Consider the following 22,011-nt stretch of genomic DNA (forward strand, 5'->3'; position numbering starts at 1 on the left):
TCCACTGAGGCATTGTGTTTACCCATCTAATCTCTTAAAATGTTAAGACAACTATAATTTAAATGCTGAGTGAAATGTCAAGTGTGGAGTTTGTTGACCTTTCTTCGTTTTCAATACTAGACACTTATTTTCTAGTGGTTCTTGCTAAGAAAAGATATTCATTGTAGAAAATGCTATTATTATGTGTCAATACTTAGATGAAGTATTTCAACAACCCTCTAACCCTAAAACAACCCATTAGACTTGCCTAGCAACTAGCAATCACACAGCAATGTGTTAAAAACCTACCAGAACCCTTTAGCAAAAGGCTACAAACTACTCAGAATCACAATAATCACACGATAAAAGACCCTTAGAACCTTTTAGCAACAGGCTAGTAACTACCCTGGAGCCCCAGCAACCGCATACTGTAGTAATGTGCCAAAACCCCTCAGAACACCTTGACAAGTAGCTAACAAATACCCAGAACACCATAGAAATCACATAACAATGCATTAAAAACTCTCAGAACTCCATAGACCTTAGTCAGGGTAGAGCCATATTTCATTTTTTGACAGGAATGAAAACGAGGCTGTCAGGGGTAGATACAGTGCGTTCAATGAATGGTACTGATGTTAAACAACATATCGATTGTTCAGCTGATGAAACGTCTTCCAGAAAAAAAAAAAAACTTTTGGTAGACAAAATCTCCATAAGAGAGTTGTGAACATTACATAATTAGGACATTTATACAGCGCATGCCTTTGTAAAGAATGTGCGTCTCTCCCTCACAACCTTGTTTTCATCCATCCATTAAATCCAATATGGCGTCTAATAGCAATATTGCAAACAAGCCAGCAACTACCTGAACACTGTTGCAACCACAGAGCAATGTGCTAAAAAAAAAAAAAAAAAAAGGATGGTAATCCATCTCTCCAGCATTTATGGTAAATCAAGCAAATATTTGATTTATGCATGGGTTAAATTATTTTCAGACTTGTGCCTTTAAAGCACCGCTGAAAATCAAAGTAAAATACATGTTGCTTAATGCACATTTTTTTGGACTTGAACTAACGGGGATGATAAATGGACTCACCTGTTTTGGCTTTGCAGGATCGTCTGTTGGCCTGCAGGCTGAAGCCATCTGTGCAAGTGCATCTGTACGATCCCTGCGTGTTCATACAGATCTGACTGCATGTCCCGTAATCCCTGCATTCATCATGATCTGCGGGGAACAGCGGGGCTATTTATTAAACGCTAAATGCGCTCAAAAATGACCTAAATATGCAAACCCAACTCTTAATGTCGCCATTTCGCAGCAACCTTTCAAAATATATGAATATGCAAATGTATGTTTGGACGGGGAAGGGTGAGTAAATTGCTGTTTTGGTTGACAATCACAATTTCTCATTAAATCAACAACAATATCTCTAGAGGTTCACGTTCATGCATTGGAGAAACAAGCACAGCTAGCTTTGCTAGAGACCTCAAAACGGTATGAGCTGAGGTAACCTTTTATGGTTAGTCTACTCTATTCGGTGCCTGATTAGAACTGATACAAAATCAGTTTACAAAAATGAAAAAAGTACAAAATGTGAAACAGGGTTCCAGACTGTGACCATTTTTTGAGAATGTGTGAGTTAGAATATGATGTGGTCGCATTTGTCGCATTCTCAGTTAAATTTGCGCGTGTGCAACAGAACGCCGTTGTATCCGTAAGTTTTTGTGTTCAAAATGAACAAAATTTATATAATGAACGAGTACATCATGAATCCATGAATCATTACGGTACGCCTATAGTAAGGGTTTATATATTCTGACTATCATGTGTCCGCAAGACACATGCAGTTCTGTTTATTAACCGCTAGAAAGCAAACGTACACGCGCATTGCACACTGATGATGAAACGCGCCAATGGACTATATGCACGGAGCGTTCTTTAAAACCTCCATATAAGCCAGCTGGAAAACCTCCGGTGAAATGTCACTTGCTGGTGTGTTGGTGTCTTCAATGTCCTGAGGTAGCTTTAACAGCATAAATATTGTAATACTTAGTTTATAATCAGAACATAGTCACTTAAATAGTCAGACCTAGCATTAATTTAGTTATTCAAATGTAAGACGACATAAAAAAAAAGACGTGTTCCTCAGCAAAATTCGATCATCATTCACACTTTCGTTTGAAAACAAAGCGTCAACTCACTGTAAAAATGAAAGCTTTAGTGTGTACTTTAGTTAGATTTATTGAACAAAAGTGCCGAAATCAGTGAGCTTGTGCTGGCACAGTTATTGTTTTTCATGAGACTTTTGTGAATACTTGATACTTCACCTTGACAAAGTTTATTTCTAAACCTAGTGATTTTATAATATTTATTGGTATATTTATAGTTTTTGGTCATTACATTAAAAATAACATTTGAAGTGCTGAAAAAATGTTGCGTGGGCGTGTCCAATTACAGACATCGCGTTTCTTATTCCAATGTTCACATTAGCTTCAAGTTTTTATTGCAATCAATAAAACTGCTTTATTGGCAAATTAGGTAAGTGTGATAAAGGCATTAAAATATAAATAAAATATTAAAAAGTCAACCATTGATGGTTTTGTGTGGATGTAAAGTGTGTACAGAATGTTCACCGGAAATGCCCGAGCTGGCTTATCGAAAACCAGGAAGTAACTGTGCATATAGTCCATTAGGAATTCAGGAAATTGAGGAATTAAGTGTATTTTAAGTGGAATTTCATGTAAAAATGAGAAGATTGAGACAACTATTCATCAGCATGCATTGATTAATCCTATGTTGTAGCAAATAAAGAAAAGAAAAAAAGGTGCGACCAAATCATGTGCTGGTGCGACCAACTCAGAAAGTTGGTAGCACCAGTGCAACCAGTGGAAAAGTAAGTCTGGAGCCCAGTGAAATAATATCTTTCAAATTTCCAAAGCAAAATATGATTAAAATGTAAACACTTTCAGGTGGCTAACAACGGAGCATCTTAATAGCTCTAACCAGATAAGAAAAGCTTTTTTGATTAGCTAAAACAAGATATTGCAAACATAAAACGTTTTTCATCAGATATTAGCTGAAAACGCTCTGCTGCATTAAAAATGAATGAATTAAATGAAAAAATTAATTATATAGTATGCGAAAAAACATTCCCCCAAAAAAGTAGTATGTTTGAGTACCCGGATGACCTTTACTATCTTTTCTATAGACACTTCACTATCCCATGAGGCCACGGGAGAGGATATTTTTTATTGTATTTTTTTTTTATTGAAGAAATATCAAAACAAACAATAGAAATACAATACATTTCAAATGCTAGGGGGAGGTACAGATAGTATTATAGGAATACTTTAAAGAGTGTACATGCTTGTAAAATTCTAATAGCTTTTTGTTTCTTCGAGGGCAATATTGACTCAATATAAAGCTTCACTTCATTTTTAAATGCAACAAAACATGGCTTTTTCCCTGAAAATTTGCATTTATGAATGTGAAATTTAGCCATCAAAATAAAACAATTTAATAAAATAAGTGCGGGGTTGTTTATCTTTTGAGTTTACAATACCTAGTAGAACATCTTTCCACAGTAATGTAAAATTTTCATCAACATTTCCAACAACGAAATAAAGAACATTTTGCACAAAAAAAAAGACACATAAGGGCAGTGCCAAAATAAATGAACAGCTGTCTCTGGCTTCTTTTTGCAAAAACTACAACTTTCATCAATATCTTTTTTAAATCTGGATAAATAGTGTTTAGCAGGGTATATTCTATGAAGGAGTTTAAAAGATACTTCTTTAACCTTGTTTGTTAAGAGAAAGCGATTGGGTAGAAGCCAGACTTTTTTCCAGTCAACATCACTCACAAACTGACTCCAGTACGCAATAACATTTGGTCTTGAAACAACATCTTTCTGGAAAAGGGCTCTTATTGACCGGAGAAACATATTTTACCTACAAGAGATTGATTTGGTGAGAGGGGTGGAAATTGCTGGTAATCTAGTCTTTTTTGTTGTTTAAATAAAATAAAAATTTTAGGAGAAATTGCTCCAAAAACAGTTGCAAATTCCATTGGTGGTATAGGAATATTATATTTGAACATGAATTCCTTATAAGTAAAAAGAAGGCCATCTGAATTAAAAAATTGGTCTACCAAAACAATATTATTTCGAAACCAATTTTCAAAGAAAATAGTTTTCTGTTACGGGAGAGGATTTATGAATGGAAGTGAAGCGACGAAACTGACGCTGGCAGGTCACATGACAGCAACAAAATGGCGGATGTAGTATGTCATTCATTCATACATACAACCCATATTTATACTATATAGAGCGAAGTATATAGATTCTATATATACTATATATATACTTTTTTTAACAGTCGTGAAGTAAATTCAAATTCAAATGCAGTACCTACGCGATTTCAGACGCAACGAATATCTTTCAAATTGCCCAAGCTTGTAGCCTACTAGCTTAGCATAGCTCTAACTTTTGATTAGCTAAAACAAGGTGTCACCAATATGCTTTGTTTTTCATCACATATTTGCTGAGAAAACTTTTCCTTCTAGCTTAGCATAACTTGACCTTGTTAAGAAAAGCTCTTTTTGTTAGCCAAAACAAGATATTGTGAGCATGTTACTTTTTCGTTAACTTTTTACTCCATTCAGTGTCTGATTAGAACTGACACAAAAAACAATTTATGATTTTTTCTTAATCACAAAAAAATCCTTTTCTATTTACACATCAAAATACCAAAGCTAAATAAACATTTTCAGGCAGCTAACAGCTTGGCCTAGCTTAGCATAGCTTGAACTAGTTTAGAAAAGCTCTTTAGATTCGCTAAACCAATATATTACAAAAACGCGACATTTTTCCCAGGATATTTTTATTGGACTATATTTTGTCTAGTTGCTTTACTAACTGTAATCAAATTGATACCAAAGTAGTACAATTCAATTCACTGACATTTCTAAAGCTTCAAATTCTTCAAACAGAGTTGCGGATGGTAATGACCCTCACCTCGACATTGTCTCCCGTCCTCGTCTAGTTCGAATCCTTCCCCACAGAAACAGGACGTCCCGTTTCTCATGATCACACAGTCAAACTGACACCTCCGCTCCTGGCAGCTGCGCACCAACTCTGAGGAGACACAAACACACATTTAAACTTGCTCTGTTTGATTCACAGTCTTAATATCCTGCGCAGAGTTCGCTCTCACAATGAACATGCATTTACACTCGGTGAAACCCTCCATAAAAGCACAATGCCATTTCGCCAGTATGAAATCATTTTTTAAAAGTTGAACAGATGCAGCCTCATTATGAGACCATGATTCAGCGCTTTTTAAGTGGCACTTAAGGCCTGTTTCAGTGGATGCAATCCTTCCAGGCAAGCTCTCGCTCCAAACCGCTGTCAATACACAACGGTAGAGCATTGTGTAATATTTATCACCTGTGAAACGCTTACAGCCTCATAATAAGGGATGTTTGACGATCACGTTTGCCCGCGTTGCGTGCCACATGAAGATGACCCTATTTTAATTTATTTATTATTCAACCAGAATCGGCTGAAAAATAGAAGTGATTTATAAACGTTTGGGATGCAATCTGTTTCAATTACAACAGCCATAGCCCATTTTTGATGTTTCTACTCATTTGGGGGCGTGGCTAACAGGTCACCTTGCCTTTTTTACCATTTGTGATGGTTTTAAGTGTGTCACAATACATATTACACAGGAAAGTGTGAAAAAGAGAAAGATTGGAGATGGTTTAGCCACTCTAAACGCCTAATCGCGAGCGTGAGATTTCTAGCGTGCATTTGCTAAGAAGCCCACATTAATAATAACTACGCACTGAGAAATTCATCGACCCACCCCAGGCATGCATTCGGAATGGCTTGAGTCTGAAGGCTTTAAATTAAGTACTTCTTTAAAAATGTATCACAGCGTTTAAGGATAATGCAAAGCGTTTTACGATATGAGTTTAACTGAAAGTGAAATATAATGGCTTTTTATATATTACAGGGAATGTGTATCCACTTGAGCTGGATGTTTAACTATTTATATGTGGGACTAGCGATGGGGAGCGACTAACGGTTCCTGAAATATTTCATAATCTTGGCTATAAAGAGTTCTTTATTTATTTATGCAAATGGGGCATTTGAGCCACTAAAATCTGTAGTTTTATTCTTTCATATCACAAGAACTGTGAGCAGCAATAACATCTTTTGTTTCCACATAACACGTCATACGGGATTTGAAAGACATAGTAAATAATGACAAATCTTTGATTTTTGGGGGTAACTAACCCTATACGATAATCTGTGACAGGTTTTTGTTTTGACTTGACTTGACTATCTGTCATCTGTACAACATTTGACAAAACAGTATTTATGCTAAAAGCAATCCAAGACAGTTTTCCAAGAACAACCACACAGAAAAATAAAACAACATGACTTAAATAAATAATTAACTTCATATCCATTGCATTTGTGCCAAAAGCATGGTGGAATCTATGCCCAAGGAGTAAGATGACCCAACTCATAAACCAAACCGACACCATCAAATGACATAAAACATAAATTAAAACTTGATTGATTCAGTGCCAAAAAAAAGCTATTATTTTGTTCACAATCTAATTATCCCATCTAAACAAACATATTGAACGCATAAATAAAGCCTCTGGCAGTGTAAAAGAAAAGCAGTTACTGCAATAGTACATTTTGATCCGCAAAAAAAGAAGCAAAGAAAACTGCTAATGAAAGACAAAATTGACTTTTTATTTTCTGTCCAATATTTTTGACACTTTTCTAACCCTGGAAAATGTTAAATGTCAGTCTTTGCCCATTAGGATATCCAAAACAGAAACTTCACAGAAATCTATCATGGAATAAGAATGGGTAACTACATATATTTACAAAGACACAAGCATTGATCCAAAAGAAGGAATCTAGACCTTTCCGATTCAAAACAGTTGGTGGGAGAGTTGATTATCGGATGAGAATTACTCTTTGGAGAAATCAATGCTTATGCTTCAAACGTAACTTCAAAAATAGTTCAAAATCATTGTTTACATGGCGAGTGATGTCGAATGTGTGCAGCTACTGTCCGCCACCCGGATTCACACTAATCTCCTCCGAGCGGGAAGGAGGCCATTATGGCTGGACTCTCGCTGTGAGTTAGGCTCCCGCACAACAGGATTTATCTCCAGTGAACTCCAGAGCTCTCCCTCAAGGTGATTTTCTCTCAGTGAGGAGCCCTACTTTCTCTGACACTCACTGGGTGATGTAGTGCTAACGGCAGCGGTCCAGGAAGGGTGCTGAGTCTAACAGGGGCGTAAAGGTAAATGCCTGTGGATCTATTTCGCTACCCCAACCCAAAGAGCTTGAACTTTAGCTGCTGTGAACAATCAATCACTCTCGGGAGTCCCGTACCACATTAAAAATTGAAGGCCGAGACCTTGAAAATCTATACGGACTTAAATGCCATAGCTACGTTTTTCCAGACCACCTCCAAGTTCGACACATTTAAAAGATCCAATGAAACGGCTCACAAATGCTATTCATATTTTTTTTAACTGAAATCCTTTTTTATGGCCAATAGAGACCTGCAATGTTTTCTCAAAGCGCGGTTGAAGGGAAGGGAAGGGAAGGGAGAAAGGAAAGGAAAGGAAAGGAAAGGAAAGGAAAGGAAAGGAAAGGAAAGGAAAGGAAAGGAAAGGAAAGGAAAGGAAGGGAAGGGAAGGGAAGGGAAGGGAAGGGAAGGGAAGGGAAGGGAAGGGAAGGGAAGGGAAGGGAAGGGAAGGGAAGGGAAGGGAAGGGAAGGGAAGGGAAGGGAAGGGAAGGAAGCAAAACAAAGCATAAAAAAACATGGCTTGTTCTTTTTTTTAATGGCCAATAGAGACCAGAAATGTTTTCTATAAGGGAGGCAAAAAAATAAAATAAAAATAAAATATTTGTTATTTGGACATCAAATTTTTCTTTTAAATCACATATTTAATTGAAAACTTCCACAACAGCTTCACCAGACTTTAGCATCTCAACATCTCCCTCAGGTGTCTAAACGAACCAATCAAAAAGCTGCATCGTAAGCCCCGCCCCCTGCCCAGCAAGAATCACTAGTCCAGAGAACACGGCATATGTCCGGACAGGTCTATTATTCACTCACAGCAGGTCTTTCCCTCAGTCTCCATCATTACAGCGGCCACCGTCCCAAGGGCTCAGACAGATAGGACATCACTGCAGCGGAACGAGTGTGCTTGTGTATTTTTCTGTTTGTGCGATCAGAGCAGGTGACCGGGGGGGGGGGGGTCCGCACCTACCAGGCAGTGTTTATAAATAGATGACAGTTGAGTAAAAACATGCTATGTTAGAACAGATCAGATGGAGGTTGGATCCAGAAGGGAACACCATGCTAGTGTGTCCTGTGTGTTTTATAGCAGGTTGCTTACAAGCCCAGAGAAGCCTCTATATGACAGGGGTCTTTGTCCTTTTTCAGGCCACGACCCCCTAAACTGAAAATGGTATGGAAATTCAATTCGCAAAAACTAAAAAAACTAAACTGGCATGGTATGTTTTCACAGTTACAGCAAAAAGTAATATTGCATAACTTCACAAACACCTGCACTTCCAACTAGAGAAACTGAAAGGAGGTGGATGTGAGACATCAGAGGTGTAACTGTGAAGCAGAGCCGGTTTATTTTGCCCCTTCATCAACACTTCAGAATCGACTGCCAGCATTGGAAGGGGATTCAGATAAACTCCAGATAAACCGACGCAAATGAACAGGTTAGTTTAACGGTCTGTGCATAACGTCTAAATCTATATTTAACCAGATTGATGTGGCCGTAAAGTCTCTGCACTTGGTGGCTCATCCAAATCCTAGTCAAGCTACAGAAGGACATCAACTTGGCACATGAAACTGCCCTTCCTGTGACCACTGCAGTTTTGCCCCTGGGCAAAGCACTTAACCCTCAGCTGCTCCCATCATACTGTAATATGCCTACATTTTCAGCACTCGAGCAAACACTTGCAGACTCTCTGGGTGGATGAATGTTGAATTTATGTGATGAATTCTAACATTTGGAACCATTAGCTGAGGATTGTCAAATCCCTGTGAAGCTACAAAACTGCACTGTTTGTAAGGGTTGCTTAGCAGTCAGAAACATACAAAGGAAGTAATACACAACCCAAGGACGACTTACTTAAATTTGCCATAAAAAAGTCAGATGATATTATCGACCGCTAAAACAATGACGACAATATTTGTATTGGTTTATTAGTGAAGATGCCTTCCAACTACGGAACATACCTGGATTACTATTTGTTTTTGTCTTTAAATGATCTCAACTTAATTTTCAATTGATGTGTATTACATTTTAATGACACCACAAAAGTCTTCAAGATCTCGACATAAAGTTGTCTCGAGAACTAAACTTGAAAGTTGTTTGTTGCGCTGCACTACGTGATCAGCGTAGCAGACTGACATGGAGAAGAGATTGTTGAATAAAGTCTGGGTTTTTTTGTTTTGTTTTTTGCACAAAAAGTATTCTCGTCGCTTCATAACATTAAGATTGACCTATTGTAGTCACATGGACTATTGTAACAATGTTTTTACTACCTTTCTGGGCCTTGAAAGTTGCAATAACATTGCTGCCTATGGAGGGGTCAGAGAACTCTCCGATTTCATCAAAAATATCTTCATTTTGTGTTCCGAAGATGAACTTAAGAGTTTGGAACAACATGAGGGTGAGTAATTACTGACAGAAATTTCATTTTGGGTGAACTAACCCTTTAAGCAAAACTTCTATTATATCTAGATAATGAGAACATTTAGAAAACGCTTTATGTTGATCTTAAAATTATCTTATAAAGATCTTAAAAGTCTAAATCTTGTTAAAAAAAAATTGTGATCTCAACATAAAAAATAAAAAAAGATCTTGAGATGACAGCTTTTGTTATGTCAAGATAATAAGAAAATTAAGTAGACATCACAAAAAAACGTATTGCTTCAATCACAAGTAAAACATTTTTGAAAAAAACTACTTTTGTTGTATTGAAATAACAAGGTATATATATTTTTTTAAGTTGAGATCAAAAGAAAGTAACTTTTGTTATGTGGAGATGAGAAAATGAACTTGACACCATTAATTACCTCTACAGTTTTATATGATTGACCTAAATTTCTTCAGTTGGCTAGAATATAACAATTCAAAGTTATATACACAAATTTACACAAAGTTACATACATAAACTAGTTACAACATACACAAGAAATGAATAACCAATAAACGATATCTTGCACAGATTGATGAATCATATCAATTGTATATGCATATTCATTTATTTATTTTGGTGGCTTAAAATATTCTGTGCATACAAAGTTCCTGATGTTTAACCTAATCAAGCACAAGCATAAGTAAAGCAATTATGTTTCACAACGGGCTGTAAAAAGAACAAAGAAAAACTGTTGTTCCCAAGATAAATTTACCTTTAAGCATCTGACGGCGTTCTTGTTATCCAGACGCTTTGTTTACTGTGTTGCCATTATATAAAAAAGCCATAGTGAGGTGTAGACTCTTTTGTTTGCAGTTCCAGTGTGTTTCAAATGTTTTTAGTCACGTTGCTGTGTGGGCTGCTTTATTCAATTCCATATATTCATTAGGGACTGACAATGCAAATGGGGAAAGTGAGGCTACTGTGTTATTACCACAGGGACGTTCAAAGGTGCAACACAAACACTGTTTCTTGCCTAGCACCTGTAGTATGTAGTACGCTCCAATCTCTTAATACCCAGGAGAGATAAAGCATTACCTTCAGAGGGACCATGGTCATGACGTCTACCAATGCTTTTGACTGTTTTGGTGCAGAACAAAATGCTGCAGAAGACGTTCATGGCACATTCGTCGCTCCTAAAGGATTAAGAATGTTAATTATGGAATGTAACAGAGCAACAAAGAGAAAGGTGTTCAAGGCTGTTCTACCATGTTTGAGGTGAAGCGAAAAGACCAGTTTTATCCAAGTACAAATGAGACAAATCAAGCAAATGGGCCGCCGCCTTGAAATATTTGAAAGAATATGTCAAGATTTAATAATGTTTTTCACAAACTATTCACACTAACATTTTGTTTCATGAATGAGCCCACAAATAATTACTGAGATGTTGGTAAATCATTGGCTTTTGCATTACATTCCAAGTTGGATGGAGGCCTTGGAATTTCGAACATAAAGATTTTCCATTGCCGGAAATTTGGAAGATTAAAGGCGGCCGCACACCGGACGCGCAGCTCAGCGCCGCGCCGCGCCACGTCTAGGACAACTGTCACCTGAAAATCCGATAACATCAGCAATTTTCTGATTTCTGTACATAAATATAAAACTGAATGTATATTGCAGCACAGGGTGAAGTCCGTATATACATTAACTATGATTTGAGACACATAAATGTAAATTTTATATAAAACTACGTAAATGGCGCTCTGTGGCGCAGCAGGATTTTGAACACGGTCCTGAGCCGCCGCGGACAGACGCCGAAAGGCGCCGCCGGTGTGTGTACTCTCATAGAGAATAATGTGTTCGAATTTAAAAGATGTGGCGCTGCGCGGCGCGGCGCTGAGCTGCGCGTCCGGTGTGCGACCCCCTTAACAATCATACCATTAGCTCGTAGCTACCATGATTGTCAACAAAAAAAAGTTTGCTAGCAAACAAAATTTGAACATAAACAATGATATCAAATGTTAGAATTGATTGTTTAGGTGTATGATCGACACGATAACCATGTTTTGCATTTGCTGAAAATATTGTAACATCATGTAAATCCAGTTTGACTGTCAACAAAGAAGTTTGTTTGCAACCACATTTTTAAACATAGACAATGCTATACAATGCTAGCAAGTGTATGATTAAAAGAGAGAAACATTGCAGCATTTTACATTTGCTGAAAATGTTGACGTTATATAATGTAATTGTAACGTTTGCTAAAAGAATTTAGAATCATGCAATGCGGTTGTTCAATTTTCAACAGTGAAATTTGCTAGCAAACCAATTTTTCGAATGTAAACAATGCTACCAAATGTTAGCAATTGTACAATTATCAACAATTCAGTTTTTCATGTGCTAAAAAGATTTTAATTCAGTCACAACTTTTTGTTTGATAGCAAACCAAACCAAATTTCTGAGCATAACGATGCTATGCAATGCTAGCATTTGTATACGATTATCGTCAGAGATAATGTGATAACAGTGAAATCGTTCCATATACCAATCTATCGCACTTTTCCAAGTTGAAGATTCTGACTTTCTGAATTTAATGGAATGTAGCATGCTTCCCTGACACAACTACAAAGTAGTGATGTGATTTACTAAAAATACCTGCTTCCCATGTCTTTCTGTGGTGGATTTGTCAAGAAATGCAAGTGCCAATTTCAAGCTAGTCAGATGTTCTACGCTGCTTTTTGCCTTTGAACTTCCCGAGATTCCTGATTGCTGTCTTCACTACAGAACACAGCGAGGGTTCTAACGCAAGACCTCTTTTTCCATTGGAATTGAAGTACAAACTCAGATTTGGAATAAAAAGCTGTCAAGACTGTCACATATTCTGAGGTTTGTTTTTTTCATTTTGTAGGCTTTGATAAACATTCAGTAGTGGGAATTTTTCAGAGAGGGAGAAGGAACGGCTGAGGAGGGCTATACATGAACTTCCAGAGACATGCATACTGTATACAGGAGAAACACCAGCCAATGTTATTAATATGTTAGGCTGCAAGCGAGGTAAAAAATCTATCACTTTCTTTCCTCAGGAGATGGAAGAGAAATGGTGCATCTGTTCTACTCTGCTGTTTGAGAGCAGATTCAGTTTAGACTCAAACGCTTTTGCCCAAGGAACTGCAACAGAAGACAACTCTGACATACTGATAAATGTGTACTGTGCAAAAATAGCATGTGAAACGATTTGCATTGTGTCACATTTGTTTTGCATTGCGTCCATTTATCCTCTTGCAAATAAATAAAATAAATAAATACTTCCTTTGGCTGGAATCAAGCCTTAATTTTAAATGAAACGTAAAAAATAAAACATTTTAAATATGTTGTCCTATATAATACATATTTTATAATAATATATTTTTTTTTATATATATATATGAAAATGCATTCTATTTGAACCAAATGCCAAAATATATAAAAAAGTACTTCAAGGAAGAGGTAAATGTTCAATTTTAAAATATACATTTTAAATAAATGAATGAAGCATAAATGCATTTTTATTTTTGAAAAATATATCTTAAAATATTAGCAATATGTCTTTTTTTTTTTCTTTTTTTTTTTCTGTTTTGCGACCAACGCCCCAAAATACAATACTGCATACCACCAAAAATAGTACAATAAATACAGTAGTGTGCAATGATTGTTTGAGGGTAAATTCGGTTTAGTCTAACTGCCAAAAACTGTGTAGTGGTAGAGAGAGAGAAAAAAAAAGAAAATTCCAAGTGCAGGAGGGACACTCAGCACATTTCCAAGGTTACAGTCCTTCCTGTCACATAAAGATATAAAGTTTATGAGCTTTAGCATTTCCTTTGTGCTATAAATGTGGATGTGTAAAATAAGGCAGCTTCTCAAGCCCTGAGGGCAGAAAGCCCATCGCTCATGTTCGGTAATGTGCAACCTCAATCTCTAGACACAGACGACTAAATGATTGCTCTGTAAATTCAACAAGACCTTTTGCCTGCGCTGTGATTTTATAGAAAGAGGCACTCCATAATGCAACATCATGGCATCAAAGTTTTGCAAGTTAGCATGGTCACATTAGCCAATGCCATTTTACTGCAGCAAACATGACCAAAATAAACATTTACCAATCTTTGAGTTGCGAGTTAGCTGTCAGATAGCAAGCTAACAGCTTAGCCTCCTGGCTTAGCACAGTGCTAACTGGTTAAAATGTTTTTGATTAGCAACAACAAGATATCACGGTAACAAGCTGTTTTGACATAATGAAAACAGTTAGCTAACAGTTAGGATACAAATGATCACTTTCTTAAGTGTAGAGGAGAACTAGTGTGTAATGCTTTGTGGGGCGTGAAAGTGTGATTTTATACATAAAATGGCACGTTGTTCTGATCTGAGACAAACCGAGAATACATGCGACAGATCAAGAAAATCTTCGAATCACCGTGTTCTTTCCTGTGCTTGTTTTCAGGGAAGTTTAATTAAACGTGTGACTCTTTTTGTCACAATTCTGTTATCTCCTTCACTGCTCTATGCTGTCTTTGTTAAGTTATTCATTTCACACGTCTACAGTCAGTCAGTCTGACACCGGCAGACGCCGTCTGAATAATAATAAAAAAAGATATCCTTATCAGGCCCTAATGATCTAAATATAATCTGTGTGAGAAGGACCAAAACAGTGGGGAAACGTAAGATAAGTGATCGTACTGAAACGCACGCTCTCACTCTCTCTCACACACACACACACACAGCTGAAATCCCTTTATTCTCTTTTCTTTAGTCTCTAGTGAATAGCCGTGGTCACCTGAAGGCAGGCTCCATTCCTCAATGACAAAACAAATCCCCACACAACCAAGAAAAATAGCTAAGAAAGAGTTTCAAAATAACACACAGTGATCCAAAGGCAGTGCTCCCAATGCTCCTCGCTAGTTTTTTGTTTTATTTTTCCCTGAGAACAAAATAAAAGAGAATTTAAAACCACTTCGTCAAGGTTAGTTAGCTGCTCAAGTCGATGTCAAATATCTGCAATACTGTTTACGCAGTTTAATCGACGTGGAAACCCACATTTGCATTGGGCTGAATGTTTTGAGCTAACCTGAACTCATTAGCACAGTTAAATACAACATGAAACGCCATTCACAGTGTATTAACCCCTTAAACCCTAAGCGTCCCGCCGGCGGGACGCCACCCCATGAAAAATATTCATAATCAAATTACTAAGCAACCACTGAATGGAACAACACAAAATAGGTATCATTTTAAAGCTTAGAATCTCAGCTTTTTAATGCATCTAATTACTTCGATCAACTTCTAATGATTGCAGAGTTATTCCACTAAATACGAGTGTACCCGCCGCAGGCGCCACCTAGCTGCAAAATTAATAATCATAATTTTTTTTCAAAAATATTACCTGGATCAACTTAAAATAGATGTCATTTGAAAGCTTAGAGTCTGAAATTTACAATGAATGTAGCCAATTTGATAAACTCCAATGTAGTGCTGAGTTATTTGCTGATAAATAGAAAAAAAATGTTTTCATAATTTATAAACTACTTTTTTGTACCACATACTGCAATATGTCAAAAACATCATACAGCTCAGATAGTCCTGTGTCATATGTCATTTGAAAGGTCTCAATGAGTAGAATACAACAAGCATAATTGTTCCAGGGTTTTTAATAAACTTGAGCAAGGTTTTTGTAAAATAACCCCTTAAGAGACCCATGTGTAAACCATATATGGATGCTGCATTTTAGACACATTTCCGCTTGTAACTTCATGAAACATGCTCCAATTGTGGAAAATGACACATCATTATTTACAGCAGATGCTTACAATTAAAAAGAGTCCAAACTCAACATAATCCATCACTCAGAACTAAAGATAATCCTCATGGAGTTCTAAACCACAAAAAATCCACTGATTCACGTAGCCTAGCAAGGTAGCTTAGACTTGGCCTTTTTACTCGTATCTTCATGAAACATTCGCCGATCATGAAAAATTATACATCGTTATTTACAGCAGGAGCTCACGATTACAAAGAGCCCAAACTTAATATATTCCATCAATCAGATCTAAAGATATTTCCTCATGGCGTTCTAAAACAAACAATACCTCAGACGCGCCTATCCTAGTATATACTCATGAAGCACTCGCGTTTGGTTTTCACTTATAACTTCACAAAGCATGCACAGATCGTAGAAAAATGCACATCATTATTTTCAGCAGACTCTCACGATTAAAAAGAGCCCAAACTCAGCAAAATCCATCACTCAGATCTAAAGATATTCCTCGTGGGAGTTGTAACACACGAACCACCACCGGCGCGCATAGACCGTTTATTATAGATGTAGCACTTGTCGCGTTTTAACTCATAACTCAATGAAGCATGCATCAATTGTGGAAAATGGCACATCATTATTTACAGCAGATTGTTAAGATTAAAAAGAGCCCAAACTCGCCATAATCCATCACTCAGATCTAAATATATTCCTTATGGCGTTCTAACACAAAAAATTCCACAGGCGGATCTATGAAGTAGCAATAGCAGTGATGCGATGTTGTTTTGATGTGACGTTTCAGCTCATAACTCAATGAAACATGCATGGATTGTGAAAAATCACACATCTTTATTGACAGCAGATTCTCACGATTACAAAGAGCCCAAACACAACATAATCCATTGCTTTGATCACGAGATATTCCTCACGAAGTGATGCATACTTGGCTAAAAAACAAGTCTCTCATCCTCCCGGGGTGCAAAGTGTTTTCCAGTTTTCCCGGAACCATCCGTGCTCGATTTCAAACGTGGAATAACACAAAATATGTATCATATTAAAGCTTAGAATCTCAGCTTTTTAATGCATCCAACCACTTCGATCAACTCTGAACGAGTGCTGACTAGTCTCTCTCAACCGGAGTGTACCGCCCGTAGACGCCCCACAGGCGCCACCTAGCTGCGAAAATATTAATTATCATATTTTTCCAAAATATTGCCTTGATTCAAACAAAATTGGTGTCATTTGAAAGCTTAGAGTCTGAACTTTACAGTGAATGTAGCCAATTCGAAAAACTCCTAAGTACTGCTGAGTTATTTGTTGATAAATAGAATATTTTTTTTCATAATCTATAAAATAGTTTTTTGTACTATGTACTGCAATGTGTCAAAAACATCATACATCTCATGAAACATTCAAAAATCATTGAAAATTGCACTTAATTTTTTACAGCATATTAATACAATTCAAATGAGCCCAAAATTTACTTAATCTATTGCTTTTATGACAAGATTTTCTTCATGGTGAAACAATTTTAAAAATGCCCATGAGGGGGCGTCAAGGTCTCAACAAAAAGGCTATCTTGGTTCCAAATGCTATAACTTTTGATTGCTTTATCCAATCACCACAAAATTTTATCCAGATGCAGCTCATATATAGAGGGACTTCCCCAAAAAAGAATTTTCCTTCTACCTTATTTCCTTCCTGAGTTATTCCATGTCAAATAAGAAAGATATGCATTATCATTATAAAAATTATATATATTTTTTGTCTTTTATCAGCAGTTTCTCGGCAGGAGAATGTCCAAATGTAATGTAATGTATATTTTCAAAAAATTTGAAAAGTGTTCTTTCAAACGATACCTACCTTTAGAATCTCCTTGCTATAGTTTTGAAGTTATGAGTCTTTAGTTTTGTGTATGTCACTAAGAAAACTCATTTTTTTTATTGCCTTCCAAATGTGTGAGGACTTAACAAAAAGGCTCCCTTTGTTCCAAGTGCTGTAACTTTGGATTACTTTATGCTATCATCATAAAATAACGATCCAGACGCAGACCACACATAGGGGAACATCACAAAAAAAGAATTATTTTGCCACCGTATTTCCTTCCTGAATTATTGCATTTCAAATAAGAAAGATATGTAAATTATTAAAAAATAATATTAATATTTTTGTCTTTTATCAGCATTTTCTCAGCATTAGATTGTCCAAAAGTAATAAAAATTTATATTTTCTAAAAATATAAAAAGTTTCCTAACAAATGATATCTACCTTTTGACTCACCTCTCTATAGTTTTGAAGTTATGAGTCTTTACTTTTTTGTGTGTCACTCAGACAAAAAACTCCAAAAATGGCCTCAGGGTTTAAGGGGTTAAACCTCTGTAATGTGATAGTTTTGGAACAAAAAAACATTATAGCCGTCAAATTTCTCTTGGATCTCCATAAAAGACTATAAGTAAAGTGCCACTAGAGCTTTCTCCGCAGAGACAAGTAAGACTACTTAGGTGAGACATACTGTATGCGGCGCTTAGGAGTCAAAGCATTTCCCTTAGTTTTTAGTTAGCCTTCGAGCTAACTAGTCTACTGGCTTAGCATAGTCCTAAACAGTTAGGGAAAACTCACTTGTTTTTTGTACAGTTAAGAACTATGGTGGGCTCTTGTGACTTGAAAAAGTTAGCAACCCTCCAGAACACACTAGCAACTGCATAGCAACGCCTTAGCAACCACCCACAATGGTGCTTACAATGGAAGAGAATGGGGCCAATGTGTAAGCATTTCACTTTTTCAATAGTATGATAACAAATCATAAACATTATGATGGTTAGCATGACTTTAGTATGGAAAACAACATGATTGCTAATGTTTTCTGTGTAAAGTTATATCCAATTTTATAACTCTGCCACCATGGCAACGCCATAAACCATAAAACAACTGTAAAACATTTTTACAGTTATACAGTTATTAGCGGAAAAGAGCCAATAGATACTTGCGGGTGGGCTTTTATGTCTTAAGACAGTTAGCAACCAATCCAGAAACTGCATAGCAACGCCCTAGCAACCACCTACAATCATACTTACAATAGAAGTAAATGAGTGAGCATTAAAGGGATAGTTCACCCAAAAATGAATACTCTGTCATCATTTACTCGCCCTCAAGTTGTATCAAACCTGAATTACTTGCTTTATTCTGCTGAACACAACAGAAGAGATTTTTCTGAATGTCACTAACCAAACAATTGTTGGACCCCGTTGATTTCCATTGCATGAAAAAAAAAGGGACTAGAAACTGTCTGGTTACCAACATTCTTTAAAATATCTTCTTTAGTGTTCAACAGAAGAAAAAAACTAATACAGGTTTGGAACATAGTAAAATTATGACAGAAATATGGTTAAACTATCCTATAAATATATAATTTATTCAATATTATGATCATAAAACATAAACAGTGGTAACATGGTTTTAGTGTGAAAAGAGGGACGAGTTAAATGATGAACTACAATATTGTACACAATAAGAATATATAAAAGGGGTCAGTGCTAGCTTCACGCTATCTTCAACCCACAAAGCTATTTTTTCTTAACTTTTATGACAAAAAAAAAAAAGTGTGAGTCTAGCTCATATGGCCATTCTTGTGAAGATGTTCCTCTCTTCTCTCGCTCTCTCTCTCTATCTGTCCCAGATTCGAATACCTCCAGGATTGAGAGTTGATATCTGCTATGCGGACTGATAATGTAAATTATGAATGCTCAGTTATGACAGGTGTGCAGAGAGCAATTCGAAACCGGTCTGCAGTGGAACAAAGCGGCCCGCGCTTGCTCCTCAAAGGAGTGTGTGCATCCATACCTTCCTCTCCATGCCGCCAAGTTTTATTTACTTTGAAACCGAACCAAGACTAAGATTGAAATGGAACATAAAATGTAAAAGCGCAAATTTTCCCTCCCAAACGAGGTCTTCGGTTGCTTTAAAAAGCCTGGCACATGCACACTAACATCTCACGAGTGGTTCAACTCAAGGTGAGGATGATGAATACTTCCATATGCTCATTTATTATGGTCGTAACTAAATACACATTCTAGACATGACATGATGTAGCTCATCCGTCTCAACAGTTAAACGACCTCAGCTGCAATACATAAATTCTCACAACGTTTTCGACGTAAACTAAGCTGTGGTTTTCATATAAACCTCTTTTCTTGTTCCCTTTCACCACAATGTGACAAAACGCAATCCTCACTTCATCATGTGGAGAAACAGTAATTGCCTTTTAGCAGAAACCCATTATTACATTAAGCCGACTGTGCTTATATCTTGCATGGAACTGACTTGAAATGACTGCAGATCTGTTGTGGGTTTAATTCTGTCAAACACTCTTAAAACGAAGAAGTGTGAAGACGTGAATTGCAGTTTAAAGGTGAAAGTCTTGACCTGCAATTATAGATATTGATGGACCATCTAGTCCATCAACAAAAAGCATTCGATGTTTTTAGCTAAATTCGAGAGACAAGGACTGTTCACATCAAGTCCGATGCACAACTCATTATCAAAACTATTCACGCCACGTCTGAAGCTAAAGTTTCATAATTATCTGGATAAACATAATAAATTCATAATCTGAACGTTTTATGGGTTTATCTTTTCATCTTTTAAGATAAAAGATAACTGTAACTATGAAAACTTTCTTAACTAACAAAACGTTGAAATTAAGCTGCAAAAAAATGACTTTTGAACTTCCAAAACTTTCATCAGACAGATTTACATAAGAGTCTTAAAAGCACTGAAAAACAATTGTCAGAGAAAGGTTGTAAATAGCCATAGAAAATTAGATGATGTCCTTTTAGGTGCACCAAAAAAAAAAAAAAAAAAAAAGACATCAGAGGGAAAATGTATATACCCACTACTGTTAAAAAATGTAAGTCATCATTAAGATTTTACTTTTTACGTTTTTGAAAACAGTCTCTTATGCTTTCCAAGGCTGCATTTGTTTGATCAAACATACAGTGAAAGCAGTAATATTGTAAAATATTTTCGATTTGAATATATTTTAAAATGTAATTTTTTCCTGTGATCATTTTCAGGATCATTACTCCAGTCTTCAGTCTCACATGATCCGTCAGAAATCATTCTAAAATGCTGATTTGCTGCTCGAGAAATATTAATTTTTAATATCAATGTTGAAAACAGTTGTGCTGCTTAATATTCTTGTGGAAACCATGATAGTTTGATAGTATTGTTACAGATAGAACAGCATTTATTTGAAATTTAAATCTTTTGCAACATTATAAATGTATTTACTGTCACTTTTTAACATTTTAATGGTGTATCCTTGCTGAATAAACGTTTTATTCTGTTTTTTTATCGCACTGACCCCAAACTTTTATAAAGATAGTGAACAGAAAGAAATCAAACGGAACTCACCGCGGCAGTGCACACCCTCGTCATATCCGTCCTCACAGTCCCGTACTCCATTGCAGAGTTTACTATAGTGAACACACCTGTGGGCGCCGAGGCACTGGAGGTGATTGACGGGACATTTCACCTTTACCTGCCGCAAGCCTGTAGAAGAGAAGGTTAATGAAGTCTTTAAAAATTCTACTTCTTCAACAGACCTGCAAACTCACAAGAGGAGAAAATTTTGACATTTTTACTAAGTTGTTGTATTAGGGTCTAGGCGGTGCATCCTCTCCCAGAAGAACATTTTTTATTTTAACATGAAAAAAATGCATTCTGGTCCACTCTGACAAGAAAATAAAGGGGAAAAGACAACATTTGCTTCAAGTAAAAAAAAAATTATTAAAAAAAATGTATTGACACAAATTTCACAAAATCTCTCAACTAATGCTGTAAAGTTATACAGGAAGGGAACCCCAGCTGGTACATCTTTAAAGGTTAAAAATGATTGATTTGTAGGCTACTTACTGTACGTTTAAATGACACAAGGAAGTTTTTATAATAACGTTATAATACATTTTAAAATGACAATTATGTCTTTACTCGTTTTTAAATAAATAAAAATATAGGCTTAACATTTAAAAGGTGGCTGTCATAAAACGGTTTTATTAAAACATGGGCTAACGTTACATATTGATGAACAAATTAAGTAAAAATTCAATGATTATGCCATAGTGCATATATTTAACTAAATGCTCCTCTCCAAGTTCATTATTCTAGCTGACTGAGTTTTTGGACATTGAATGGTTTTCTGAGGTAAATGTGACGGTAGATGTGACATTATTTACAAGCAGTTTTATTGACGCCATTTCGAGGTTAAATCACTGATAGAGCGACAACATGTGACTTGATATGGATTTCTGTAAGTTGTACAGCATCTTTCAACATACCTTGTGATGTTGTACATGATTATTTCGTGTTGTAACTAGTAAAGTGGAAGAGTGCGCTCACTCATTTCACGTGCGCTCCACCACGCTGCCGCTTCGTTTGAACTGACGTCACTCATACTGTATTGTAGTATGGTGGAGAAGAAGCACGCGCCACGCGTTCATGTGCTTTCACATATAGTAATTTGATGCGTTTGAAAATAGCAAA

At 36.4% G+C, this 22,011-nt stretch overlaps 1 protein-coding gene across 2 annotated transcripts in view; it reads right to left on the minus strand.

The window, feature by feature from the left end:
* The window catches only part of lrp1ba (low density lipoprotein receptor-related protein 1Ba), a 259,135-nt gene that overhangs the window by 190,233 nt on the left and 46,891 nt on the right, over positions 1-22,011 (minus strand). For both annotated transcript variants that reach the window (XM_082138205.1, XM_082138204.1), the window contains 3 exons: positions 20,884-21,021; positions 4,995-5,114; positions 1,076-1,204 (listed from right to left, as the gene is read on the minus strand). In XM_082138205.1, the coding sequence (XP_081994331.1) occupies positions 1,076-1,204; positions 4,995-5,114; positions 20,884-21,021 (387 nt within the window). The remainder of the gene's footprint in view (positions 1-1,075; positions 1,205-4,994; positions 5,115-20,883; positions 21,022-22,011) is intronic.

The sequence above is a fragment of the Leuciscus leuciscus genome (genome assembly GCF_965113295.1).
Source record: "Leuciscus leuciscus genome assembly, chromosome: 15".
Taxonomy (NCBI): Eukaryota; Metazoa; Chordata; class Actinopteri; order Cypriniformes; family Leuciscidae; genus Leuciscus; species Leuciscus leuciscus.